Below are 12,980 nucleotides of genomic sequence, written 5' to 3' on the forward strand. Positions count from 1 at the left end.
CCGCTTTGTTTATGAGAAATTTCCAATGTTATTAGAAATTAAATAGATATTGCAACTGTAATGTCCCAGAAATCTTATAAAGACTTGGTTCTATATTATCTCATCTCCGTTCGCGGAAGTATTCATCAGGAAACTATGGGTCCAACCTTGACCTTGGAAGAATACACATTTTCACAACGGTACTGCGAACTTCAGAAAGGATGCTTTCCAAGTCCCATTTTGTTTCACGAGGCATTAACAGGTAATGACAACTTACGTATACTCTTGTAGGAATATTTTAAATGTTTTACACCAACTTTTATTTACTGCCAATCTCTGTGCATGTTCTAAAAGACTAAATTAATAGTATTAGTAATATTTACACCCCCTTTTTTGTTTGGCATTTGGGGGAGCATTATGTTACTATGTGAAAAAATTAAAATAAAAGCACAGTAAATTGATCTAACAGTCTTCAATGCTGTTAGATATTTATTGATTTTAGATCTTTTAGTGACAAATCAAGCCATGACTGATTGCTATTCTGCTGGTGTTTCAAAGTGCTTTGCCCTTGATTATCGTATTTATTGATATTTTGCTCTATCAGTATTGTGTGCATTGTATGGCAAAATGTCTACCCCGAAACAGTGCATAGGGAAAATATTTGTACAGAAATAGATTAGAAATATTTAGACTTTTGTGGAATAAAAAGGAACCTATTTCAGACACTTGTTTATAAAAATACCATTCCAGTCATTGCATTTTTCTGTAAAGCATTATAAAAAATAATTTTCTTTTTGTTTTTTTTCTCTAAATAACCGTAATACAATTAGTGAGTTAAAATATATGCATATAAATTTACATACAACTGTCTTGTGTTTATAGTATATATAATATTAATTGTATTGACTGTTGAAAATTGAAACCTGCAGGGTCCTTAATTAATTAGAATTAAATAAAGACTATTCTAAACATGAATATTTGTATTTGATAACATATAGTATATGCCATGAGTATACATAGAATGAATACATTTAAAATCAAATATACATTACATGTAGGTCAACATGATACATGTAATTTAAATTATTGTTATTCTAAAGTATTGTATTACTGTGGTAGAATAGTATACCAGTACTCTTAAGTATATACTAATATTATCTCTAGGTTTTGTGTGACAGGCTGTGGAATAATTTGATACAGCCAATTTTACTTTTCTATGGTATATCATGTATACAGTACATTTGGTAATTGAAGGCTGTATAAAGAAAATTTCTTTCAATTTTTTTGGTTGGTTGGATTATAAGGCCAAATATAAATGTCGGGAAAATGTTTCCTGCGTAACCCTACCTGTGTGTACAATGCACCCATTTTTTTTCTACCATAAACATTTCTGTTGTTTTAATATTGTTTCTGGCCAACATTACAAGTAATTCTGCTTCTCATAGATTTGTTCTGTTATATTGGAATCACCTTGTCTGTCCGTCATTCTGTCCGTCCAACTGAATTCATTGCAATTACATTGTATCTCAGCTCCTATAAATGGATTGATGGATTACATATTTGGCTTCATGTGTGGCTTCATATAACTTTGGTTTCTCTACGATATCAACTTTGTGTATAAATAGGGGTATGCATAGCAGGACACCCAGTGTAACCTCATGTTGCTCTTGATTTGTAAAATGTTTTACTGTATTGAAAGAGACATACCAGTCTGTTAGTGGTAACCAATATTTTTTTTAACCTAAGATTACCTCCTAATTTTTTTGGAAATTTTGAATGGTAAGTTTTACTGAATAAGTTCCAAAAAGAATTTGAGAAATCATTATAATGTTATTGGGTACCACTCTAAGAATGGTGTATCAATATGTTGGTGATCAGTCAGTGTGTCTCTGGTTGTACTGTACCAACATGCATTATGTTTTACACATATTCATGTAATCTGGATCTTGTAAGTTAAATGTACAAATTATGAAAAAGTTAAAATCAAAATGTATACCTTTACAAAAAATGTAAAATAAAAAGTACACTAATACATGTGCTTTGCACAAAATATACATTAATATCCTTTTAATATGGTTTTAGCTGCATGTGAAATGTGCTATCGTTTTCATAATTACCCTTGTCCATAATTATAACTCTATCACTGAATATAAATACATGTACCTGTAGTTGCTTGGCCTAACCATGAAGACTCTGTATATACAGTCATTGTTAAATAGTTTGTGAAAATAAGCGAAAGTTTAAATTTGATCTCAGAAAAAAAAAGATAACTCATGGTGTAAAAATACCCTTGGGAATCATGTTTAATGTAAAATAATATTGAAACTAGATTTTCAATTCACTATTACATTGTACAGTGAAACTTGGAAACCTGATATTATTTATACTGTCAAGTTTTAAGTTACATACACATGGTTTATCTCTATACATGTACATTCAGGTGAAAGGTCAAAATCACCCTGGAACTCAATAAAATGAAATCGTGTCGCAGATGACCACAATGTTATTCTTATACAACATACATGTACCTGTATAGTATTACTAATAATATGGATGGGGGCTCAGCAGCTTCCTACACATGTATACACAAATGTACTTTTTTTACATGTACAATGTAGATAATTTCTGAAACATGGATAAAAATTGTTCTGTCAGAAATGATGTACAAATGTATTTTGGAAATGATGCACACGTACATGTATGCAGCAGTTCAGAAGTAATTGTTTGTACTTTAAATGCAGACACACCAAGCAGGCCATTATCAAAAAGGTCATGTGTTATAAACAGTTCTGTCCCTCAAAGGCAAAGCCTAAAATCATATTACATGTTGTTTGAACACAAATGTCATTGAAAATATACAAGTACATGTAAACAATATAACAAGACTAAATCTATGAATGTAAGATCCAGAACCTTTTCTATGGGTAAACAAATTTTGCTTTTGTTATTGACTGATTACTAATAATAAAAACAGTTCTCAATAGGAATAAAAGTTTATGCAGTGTAATTACAAATATATTCCTCGTGTGTGAATAGGAGAACATCATGTGTGTGAATAGGAGAAGTCAAAGGTGACAAATTTTATTAAAAAAAAAGATTCTCTACTTTAGCTATTTCAATTCCTTTGAAATAAATTGTGTTATTAGAATATGTATGTATTACATGTATATATACAGTATATGTACATGGATGTTAGGATAGGTTTTTCCTCTTGTGCTGGTCAAACTTTTTTTCTGCTGTCTGACATTATGAGGACTGACAAAGGCAAATGTTTTGTCTGTCCCACTGAAAATTTGCTCTGCGACAATGAATATTATAGATCTAACTTTAAAATGTTCTTCTTCCAGATTATGTCATGGCCCTCAGACCTTAGTCTCAAGACAAAGAAGAAATGTGAGCTCATATCAAGCTGTCAATGAACCAATACTCTCCTATGAAGAGGGTAGTGATGAAAAGAAAAGATTGTTGGCATCTTTAGAAAAATGGAGTAGTAAAACTGAGGATGTGCCAATTATTGTTGGTGATGAAGAAATTAGGACTGGAGATGTTGAATACCAAGTTGAGGTAGGATTTCTCACTTAACAGCCTTTCCCCTCAAAATTCCAAATGATTAGCCTGAATAATAGAGGACTGTATAGGATTCATCTAGCTCAAAACAAGAGATGTGCATATTATTTCATTAGCCTGAATACATTTTTACTGCATTTAGCCCAGGGCTTAGGACTTGTGGCTAAATGCAAGCTTTGGCATACATGTAGGAATAGTTACAATACCATAAAATCATATTTCTGGTCACACAAATTTATGCTGTGTGGTACTCCCTCCTCACAAAGAGAGTAAGCAATCACATGATTTTCTGTGTTTGTTGGTTTGTTTTGAATACAAAAAATATCCTAGCTTAAATCAATCATTTGACTAAAAGTTCATCTTCTCCTTTTAATTGTGGCTTCCATTTTAATCAGGCAGTTTACACAAATTGCCTCAATTTTAATTTTTCAGTGAAAAAATAAAAATATCACTCATTTATGAAAAAAATCTACATGGAGAACTTCTTTGTTAAAAGCAAGAAACAAGCACATGTATACATATACATGTAAATTGTATTATTCATTAACTATTACAAGAAGTGTCTAGATAAAAAATGTAATAAAAAAATGACTGAAAAACATAATAATAATTTCATTGGGTAAATCTGCATAATGGTATGCTTTGAAAGGGAGATAATCCTACATAATTATTAAACTACCTCATGCATACATTAGCTTGTCAATTTTACATGCCTTTATTTTTCTATTGACTTTTTCTTGTGTATTTTTAGCCATTTGACCACAATGTAAAGATTGCAAAGTACCGGTATGCCTCCGCAGTAAGTACATGTATCTGATATTAACATTACATTTACAATATATATATATATGTCATTAATACTTAATATCTGTGTCATGCACTATTTGTAGGAAGTAAAAGATAGATAAAGAAAAGTAGATTTAGTTGAATCAATATCTGATTTTGTAACATGCATATGTGTAATGTTTTGAATTATTTATTTTCATGTGTGTGTTTATATAGTGCTTAGATGTTCTTCTTACATATATTACACAATGTTAGACTTTCTAGTGTGCTGTTTTCACATTATAGGCACAAGTCGGCTAACCATCTACTGTGAAGATACTTATGTACATGGGGTTCCAATTTTGGTGGATTTTGTGGTTGACTGAAACCACAAAATTTAATTCCTAACAGAATGCTTATTTTCCATTACTTTGCACTGTGGGAAATGTCAAACCAAAATTTAAAAATTCATGAACCAATGTTTACTTAATCTGTAATCCACAAAAGTTGATATCCATGATTAAAAGTGCTATCACAGTATTTCAAGTTATTTCCAGCTATTGCTGAGGAAGAATGCAGACCTGGAGAAATCATTTTCCAGCCTGTCCAACATTTTGGTCCGGCAAACTAACAAAATATGCTGGACTGAACAATTATCTGCTGGACCGAAAAAAATCCAATTCAAATTCGCCTCGATTTGGACTCCATCTTTAAACCGAAGTTCTGGTTGAGGCGTGTCTAATAAAAAACCTATCGGACATCTGGTCTGGAAATCATGCAAATTTTACCGGACTGGCGGCTAAAAGTACTGGTCATGTCCGACGGTCTGACAAATTTCACCATGACTGAGAATGATTGTATTGGTTATTCAGTCTGGTCTTATAGATTTTTCAGTTTATAAAAAAGAAAAAACTGACTGCATTTTCAATTTTTTATATGTTGGTACATGTATTTCATATATTTCAGTATTTTTAAATTCTTAACTAATGATTACTGGTTAATATTGTAATGAATCAGATTTGATTAGAAATTTTGTGATTGGAGGGATGAGTTCTAAAAAAAAATTATATCTAAATCTAAATACATCTAGTACATCAACATAAACAAAACAAACCCCACAAAAAACTTGTATTATAATGTGCACCTTTTCTTTGATACAGTAACTTTTTGCAATGTTTTATTATAATTAAATATATACCAATGCATGTCATGTGCAATTTGGAATGTAGTGTATCAGTGCAGTAGAGATTTTGGGGATGGTTTATGGTGTAACTTTGAAAGGCTGTATGTAACACAGGAAGCATATGTTTCCATAACCAGAAAAAGACAGGAATATGTTTATTTTTTTTTATTGATTAGGAGATAATGATGGGGTAGAAGGTATCAATGAGATGCTGAAAAAAATAGTCTTATGCCTTATCACCTAAGTTTTTATTTTATTACATGTATATATACCTGCATTTTAATTCATTTGCATGTACAGATTTTAGTAGATTAATGGTAAGTTGTACATGTAATTCTGGCTTAATAGGTTAAAGTACTTATACATGTACATTTATGTCTTGCCACTACCAGCCCTATTGGAGGGTAATATAAATCCACTTCCCAAGCTAGTGCAATTATTTCCCCATAATTCCTTACAAATGTCTTGCTTCGACTTTTAGGTATACACTGTTACACCTCCTGAAATATATACTTTTTCATTTTGAATGTATGACTAGGTGCAAAAATATTTTTTTAAATGAAAACTGTACAGTACCTAATCTGATTCAAATTAGATCTACCTATTGGTCCATGCAGTCACAGAATGTAAGATCTAACAACACTCCATTCTTCTTTCTGTTCTGATGAACTTTGTAATCAGCCAATCTGAATTCATCTTTCAAGATTTTGAAAGCATTATTCAAAGGGAAATACCTGAGGATTCTTAGGTAATCTGAACATAAAGTAGAATGGAGTGTTGTTAGATCCTACAGGCAGTGACTGAATGGAACAATTAATAGGGCTAATTTTACTTAAAATTTGCAGTGCTCTTAGAATTAAATTTTTTCTGTACTGATGCATTGTGTAAATCTTTTGCCATTCACAAGTTTGCAACATACACAATGAAGTTTCGGGAGGTATATATGGTGATGGATAAATAAGTTTTAAACTATTAAGAAGGTAGACCTAGGGTAAGGGAAGTAACTCCTGAAATCAGTGAAATGTTTGTATCCTATTCAGGTACAGGAACACAATTAATTCCCCTTGATTTTCGTTGTATATGAATATAGTTCCAACTTTGGTAGTAGGTACCTTCCACATTTTTTCATATTTTTACTGGAAACTTATTTGCTAAAGGTTTGCCGCTAATTGGTAGAAAATAGGTTAAAATTACTTGGGATTTTTTTTCATTAATCAATTCTGACTAAAAGTTGTCATTTGTCATGTTTACCCCATCTCTTGGTCATATGTATTAATTACAGATAATGATGGTAAAATTTTCTATAATTTATATATAAAATCTTTTCTTTAGGCCCGAGAAGTTATATTCAGTTTGTGCTGGTGGAATTTTTTTAATCTGCTCAAATGAGTATATTGAAATTAGAAATACCTCCTTAAGTCAATGGCCCCCATGATATATTGTAGGGTTTTTTGTTCAAACTTTGTAATGATGTAATCATATGTATTTCATTGGTGATAATGATGATTTTATCATGTACAAAGAATGTCAATAGAAACCATGCAAAATTGGTCAGCTCCATTTATTTGTCATTTTTGACAGCTGCTTTATTTTCAAAAATAGATGAACTCTTGCAAAATTTTCGTCAATTCACCTGCTACTTTTTTTTTCTTTTCTACTGCTTAAAATACCACTGACATCCATATGAACACTTTAACAAGCCAGAATTATTGACTGTATTAAAAGATATTACTTCACTGGTGTTTTTTTTTTGTACATTTAAGAATATTTTTGATCTCAGAATTAATTGAATTAAGTTTTGCCATATTAATGCTTCAAATGCTTAGTATATAGATTTTTCTTAATACTTCTTAAGGAGACACCTAGGGTAAGGGACATACTGTCATGAAGTCAGTGATACATGTACGTTCAATTTCACCAGTCCTTCAAGCTTTCATTTAAAACAGAATGAAACAGACCAATTTACTTTGATGCTACATTAGATTGATGTAAAATGCTGAATATCTCCTTAATTAGAGATAACACACTGAATACACCATCCTTATTTTTTTTTTATGAAAAAAGGGAATCATAACTTCTATAATTTAAAGAGTGATTCAAATTGGTTAAAATGCTTTAACTGTTTATATGAAATAACTTGGTTTGGGGCAGATTACACTTAAAAATCAAAGCCAAAGTGGACAAAAATGAGCATTTTCTAATATTAAAAAATGATTTTTTAATATTACAAATTCATTTTCTAGTATTACAAATTGGATTTATTATATCACAAAACACTTTTTTAGTAATAGAAATCATTTTTAATATTAAAGATTCAATTGAATTTCTAATATTAGAAAATGGATTTGTCGAATTCAGTGACAATTTTTTAATATTAGAAAATCATATTGTAAGATTTAAAAATGTGACTGATTTTCTAATATTACAAATTCATTTTCTAATATGACAAATTCAATTTGTAATATTACAAAATGTGTGATATTTTATAATATTACTAAATCAGGAATTTGTATTATTAGAAAATGAATTTTTAATATTAAAAAATCTTTTCTAATATTGAAAAAAATGATTCTGTAATACATGTATTAGAAATTCATTTTCTAAAATTACAAAATATTGATTTTTGTCCACTTTGGCTTGCCATATAAATAGATCACGAAAGGTCACACTACTAAGCCAAGTGATCAGGATGGAGTGTCAGCAAAGTTTTATATGTGTATGCCCCGACACACAAAAAGGGCTAAAAATAATTCTGTCGGATGTAACATATTCTAGGTACGACGTATGCAGTTCAAACATTTATAGTTTGAAGTTTTAAGGCAGACAATAGGGTCATTTACAATGACAGTAAAATCTCTGTCCAACAAAAATGAACTTACGATATATGAAAAAACTTCATTTATGTCTACATGGCTACTCTCGAAGTTCAGTCAGTTCAGAAAACTGGTTTTTGAACCGTAAATGTGAGTAATTCTTTGGGTTTTTTTTAAACCAGATACTTAAACTTGGTGTTTGGCTACAAATGTACCAAGCTCTGCATAATTCCTTATTGAATAATGTAGTGAAACCTGTCTAATCTGATCCCCTTTGTACTTGGTTTGTTTACAAAGGATCAAAATACATTTGAACTTATATAAAGGTCTTTAAAAACCATATGGTTTTGACACAGTTTCAGACTTTTCAGGGTTTGGTTAAGATAGGTTGCAGAGTAAATATAATTATTTTGTTTCATGTAGATTATAGAATTCATTAAATGCCCTTTGTTTTCACACAGAAGGTAGGAAATGTATTTTATCTCTCTTTGTTAACAAGAAAACAAAATCTCATACCAAAATTTTCAGCTTTTTGTAACAATATTATGTTATATCTTATATTAATATTTTTGTAATTTTTAAAGCTATTAATTTATTCAATTTCAAGTTCATAGAAAATTCTCTCTATTATTAAGAATTCTGTATAATAGTAACAAGGTATCAGTTTGCAAAGGACTTTACTCAATTACCCATTATCTATGTATACTCATCATTATAATTCTGACCACAGTAAAGGGGAAACAATTCACCATATGTACTGAAATGTATCGTGATACCTACCGTCAAGCATATCCAATATCGCGATATGTATCGTTTGAGAAACAATGTATGGTTACACCCCTATGCCACAGACAACATTAACAGTACAAGTAACTGATGAAGAATAAATTGACAGTTATGTTGATTAAGGAGGTAGACCTAGGGTAAGGAACACAACTCATACAAATCATTGGAACGTTTGTATTCAGCATTTTATATCAATCTCATGTAAGCATCAAAGTAATTTGGATTGATTTCATTCTCTTTCAAATGAAAGCTTGATAGGCTTTGGTGAAATTTAATATGATACAAACATATCACTGAATCCAGGAGTTGTTTTCCTTACCCTAAGGCTACGTCCTTAAACTTTTACTGTCATAAATTGATGATTTCGTCTAGTTCTTTTCGATAAATGAATTTTCAATTCTATTTTGAACATTTTAGGATGTTATACAGAAAGCCATTGACAACAGTTTAAAGGCTAGGAAAGAATGGGACAGAACTCCTTTAGAAAAACGCTGTGATGTTTTCCTGAAGGCGGCTGATTTGATGGCTAACAAGTATAGGATGGATCTGATGGCAGTTACCATGATGGGACAGGTACAAAGAGCTGAGTCAATCTTGTTGCCATTTACTTTAATTTATTATGATGAATATGAACATTGTTTTTTTTATTGTATTTGAGGGATGAAATGAGAATTTATTAAAAAAAAAACCAAACTTTTCATGTTAAAATACTAACATTTTGATATGATATGTAAACATACCAGAAGTCATTTTTTTTTTAAATTATACAATTGTATTACCTCACAAAAGGTACATGTGCAATGTAACTTTGTGTACTTCAGAAGGAAATCTGTATGTATTTATTGGCTTATGGCTAAGTATGATGATTTAAAAAGTTGATTCTCAACATGTTTATGATTTTACATATCAACACTTCTATTGTTTGTAGGCCAAGAATATTATACAGGCAGAAATAGACTCTACTTGTGAACTGATTGATTTTCTTAGGTTCAATGTACAATATGCATTGGTAAGCATTACACTCACTTAGAATTATATGGATTATCCAATAATTTACTATCTTAATATTAATTAATTTATACTGAAAATGAAGAAGGTTCTGATTAAGACTTTGTTATCTTGAACTTTATCATACTTTGAAAATATTTTTATTTTTTTTTAACATATGACATAACAACCAAGTAGCAGGTAAGTTTCTATTCAATGTGGAATAGTGTAACTCTGTAGTTATTGAAAACCTCTCTCTTTTTATTGAGAACAATTTTAAGGACAAAAAGAAAATTTTGTTTCTTTTTATTTTTCTCAAGATAAGAGCTGTAGAATTTATTTTTTTTGACTGACCCGTTCCTTCTTTTATTTGTAGACCAACAGCTTCTGTGTGGGGAAGTGCAAGGCTTAGCAGCTCTTACTTCCCTTCATTTCTATAATTTTGCACCTCTTCCCAATTCGTCCCAATTCCTATTCCCCTTATATTAACACTCCTGCCCTTCACTTGCTGGTTTCAGACCCACCTGTCCAACATCCCCTATCTTGTTCTATTGTTATATGTCAAATATAGGTTCATACAAATTGATTTTAGGTGTCTTTAATTGTGTATTTTTTTATCCACAATGGCCTGATTTAAAAAGAGGGAGGGAATTTCTGACCTTTGTATTTAATGTTTTATTTTCACTTTCAGTTTACTTTTATATGTTGCTGGAGTATATAGAGGCAACTGTTGTGCTGTAACCCTCTATAGCACTGTTTTTGGGCCAGTTGCAGCCCGTCCTGTGGTGCGGAGGTTTCATTGTCATTCATTGAATACCCATGGGTGGCCTTGAGCTGACATTTTTCATCCTGATGGGGTTGTTGTCTCTTTGACATATTCATCATATCCATTCTCATTATAAAATTTGTTATTCTAGGATCTTGTTCAAAACCAACCGATCAGTCCTAATTCTGCTGTAGAACAGAATACCCAACAGTACCGAGGTTTGGAGGTAAGTGTTCATCCTAATAATACATTAGTATTAACATAGAAAGATACATGTGGCAGTCTTGAAGGCAAGGTAAAAATTACATAGGCAATTCAAAGTTATTTTTCTTCCATTTTCATGGGGAAACATATTGTTTTTGTCTTGTCTGTCTCTCTGTCCCACTTTGGTAAGTGTAACTCCTTAGATATTACTGCACTAAATTTCATGAAACTTTCTATGTAGTTAGGACATGCTATGAAGTTGTGCTGTTGTTACCAGGAATTTATGATTCACTGCATTTTATTGGTTATTCCCTTTGAACTGTAAAATGGGAAAGACATTCAAACGAACAAATATTTTTGTTTTTTCAATCTTTTTTATTTGAGAAAAATGATTAAGGAGGCTTATTTTATGCATTGAAATGTCGTACCCAAAGAATTATAAGAAAATAGAATCTTGTTTTGATTTTTATTTTGCAAAAAAAGCACCCCTGAAATGGTAAGGAAAGGCCTGAGAACCAGGAAATTATTTTTATTTTGCCTGAATTTGTTAAGGCAAGACATGGTGTAATGCTTCAGCAGCTTGAGTTATTCTTTTTAAAACAAAAAGTTTGTAAAAATTGGAAGATATTTGGCTACTATGCCTTAAAGCTGTGGTAGGTTCCACGAAACGAAACTGGCTATAAATAAACTTGCTTTAATAGCAATCAATCTCATTATGTCCCCCCCCATTTAAATAAGGACAACTCCTCAGAAACTACTGTATAAAATTTTGTGATGCTTAGTAGGAAATTGTATGTATTGTGCATGTTACCAGGAATTTATGATCCACTGAATTTCATGGGAGTCTTCGAAACAGGGGAGACAAGGCTTTTGAAGGCAAAAACAAACCTCAATTGAAGTTAGTTCTCTTTTTCATAAATTTGTATGTTGGGGCATGTGACCTTACACACTACATCATATAAAAAACTAAGAGCATGTGAGATGTTCATAATTTGTATAAGATTGCAATGCTACCACATTTAAAATGGGCTAAACTTTTAAAACCCTCTATAATTGCAACCTCTAAAAGTTTGATATATTTCAACAAGTTAAGTTGCCATCTTTATAAAAATCAGAAGGTGATGCATGCATATCGAAAATCCACAGAATTGACTTTTATTCATACTCAAAAACAATTATAGACTACATAGACTTGCTATAAGTCCCTCTCTTTATATTAAAGAATATATGAAAAAGTTTATAGATTGCATGTATCCCTCTGATAGCAAATCTACTAATTATTATGGGAGAGAGGCCACAGAAATTAGTAGTGGTGTTATCAGAGTAGGTTAATTACATAGATTTTCTGTATCATATGTATATGTATAATAAAGAGGGACTTGTAGCAAGTCTATAGACTACATAACTTCTCATTTCAGTTGGATAAAAATGTAAGGTTTTCTAAAAATGCAAGTGTGAATACAGAAAGGGCTATTGTTACATAAAATTGTAGAATATGTAGACAGTAAAAACATTTTTTGTTCAGGTGGGTTCTACTCTACACCATAAACATGATAAATAACTTTTACAACAGTTAGAACCTGAATCTTATATGGACTGGTATTTGATAGTGAATTTTTTTGCTAAAGTTTTATATTGATCGACATAGATGTACATACATGCATATTCTGTTTCAGGGGTTCTGGGCTGCTATAAGTCCTTTTAACTTTACAGCTATTGGTGGCCATCTTTGTCAGGCTCCAGCAATAATGGTGAGTCATGCTACAGTAGGATTTCAATACAGTTCTCAGAAGAAGTATAGTTCCCAGCATTACAATTAATAACATACCATTGTACTTTTCATGACATACCTGTACCTTAGTACTCATTTTTAGTACCATTTTTCTCTTGCTTACCAGAAATTATTTTCTTTGTTATAAAACAGAAACTG

General features: G+C 31.0%; 1 protein-coding gene across 3 annotated transcripts in view; it reads left to right on the forward strand.

Annotated features, from left to right (window-relative positions):
• Positions 1-130: 130 nt before the first annotated feature.
• The window catches only part of LOC148602098 (delta-1-pyrroline-5-carboxylate dehydrogenase, mitochondrial-like), a 29,233-nt gene continuing 16,383 nt past the window's right edge, over positions 131-12,980 (forward strand). For all 3 annotated transcript variants that reach the window (XM_088554390.1, XM_088554391.1, XM_088554392.1), the window contains exons 1-7: positions 131-241; positions 3,327-3,543; positions 4,298-4,345; positions 9,511-9,666; positions 10,022-10,102; positions 10,998-11,072; positions 12,727-12,801. In XM_088554390.1, coding sequence (XP_088410516.1) covers positions 201-241; positions 3,327-3,543; positions 4,298-4,345; positions 9,511-9,666; positions 10,022-10,102; positions 10,998-11,072; positions 12,727-12,801 — 693 coding nt within the window. In that variant the 5' untranslated portion in view covers positions 131-200. The remainder of the gene's footprint in view (positions 242-3,326; positions 3,544-4,297; positions 4,346-9,510; positions 9,667-10,021; positions 10,103-10,997; positions 11,073-12,726; positions 12,802-12,980) is intronic.

Source organism: Perna viridis, chromosome 12 (genome assembly GCF_037379345.1).
Source record: "Perna viridis isolate PV_CMFRI_1.1 ecotype Kerala chromosome 12, ASM3737934v1, whole genome shotgun sequence".
Taxonomy (NCBI): domain Eukaryota; kingdom Metazoa; phylum Mollusca; class Bivalvia; order Mytilida; family Mytilidae; genus Perna; species Perna viridis.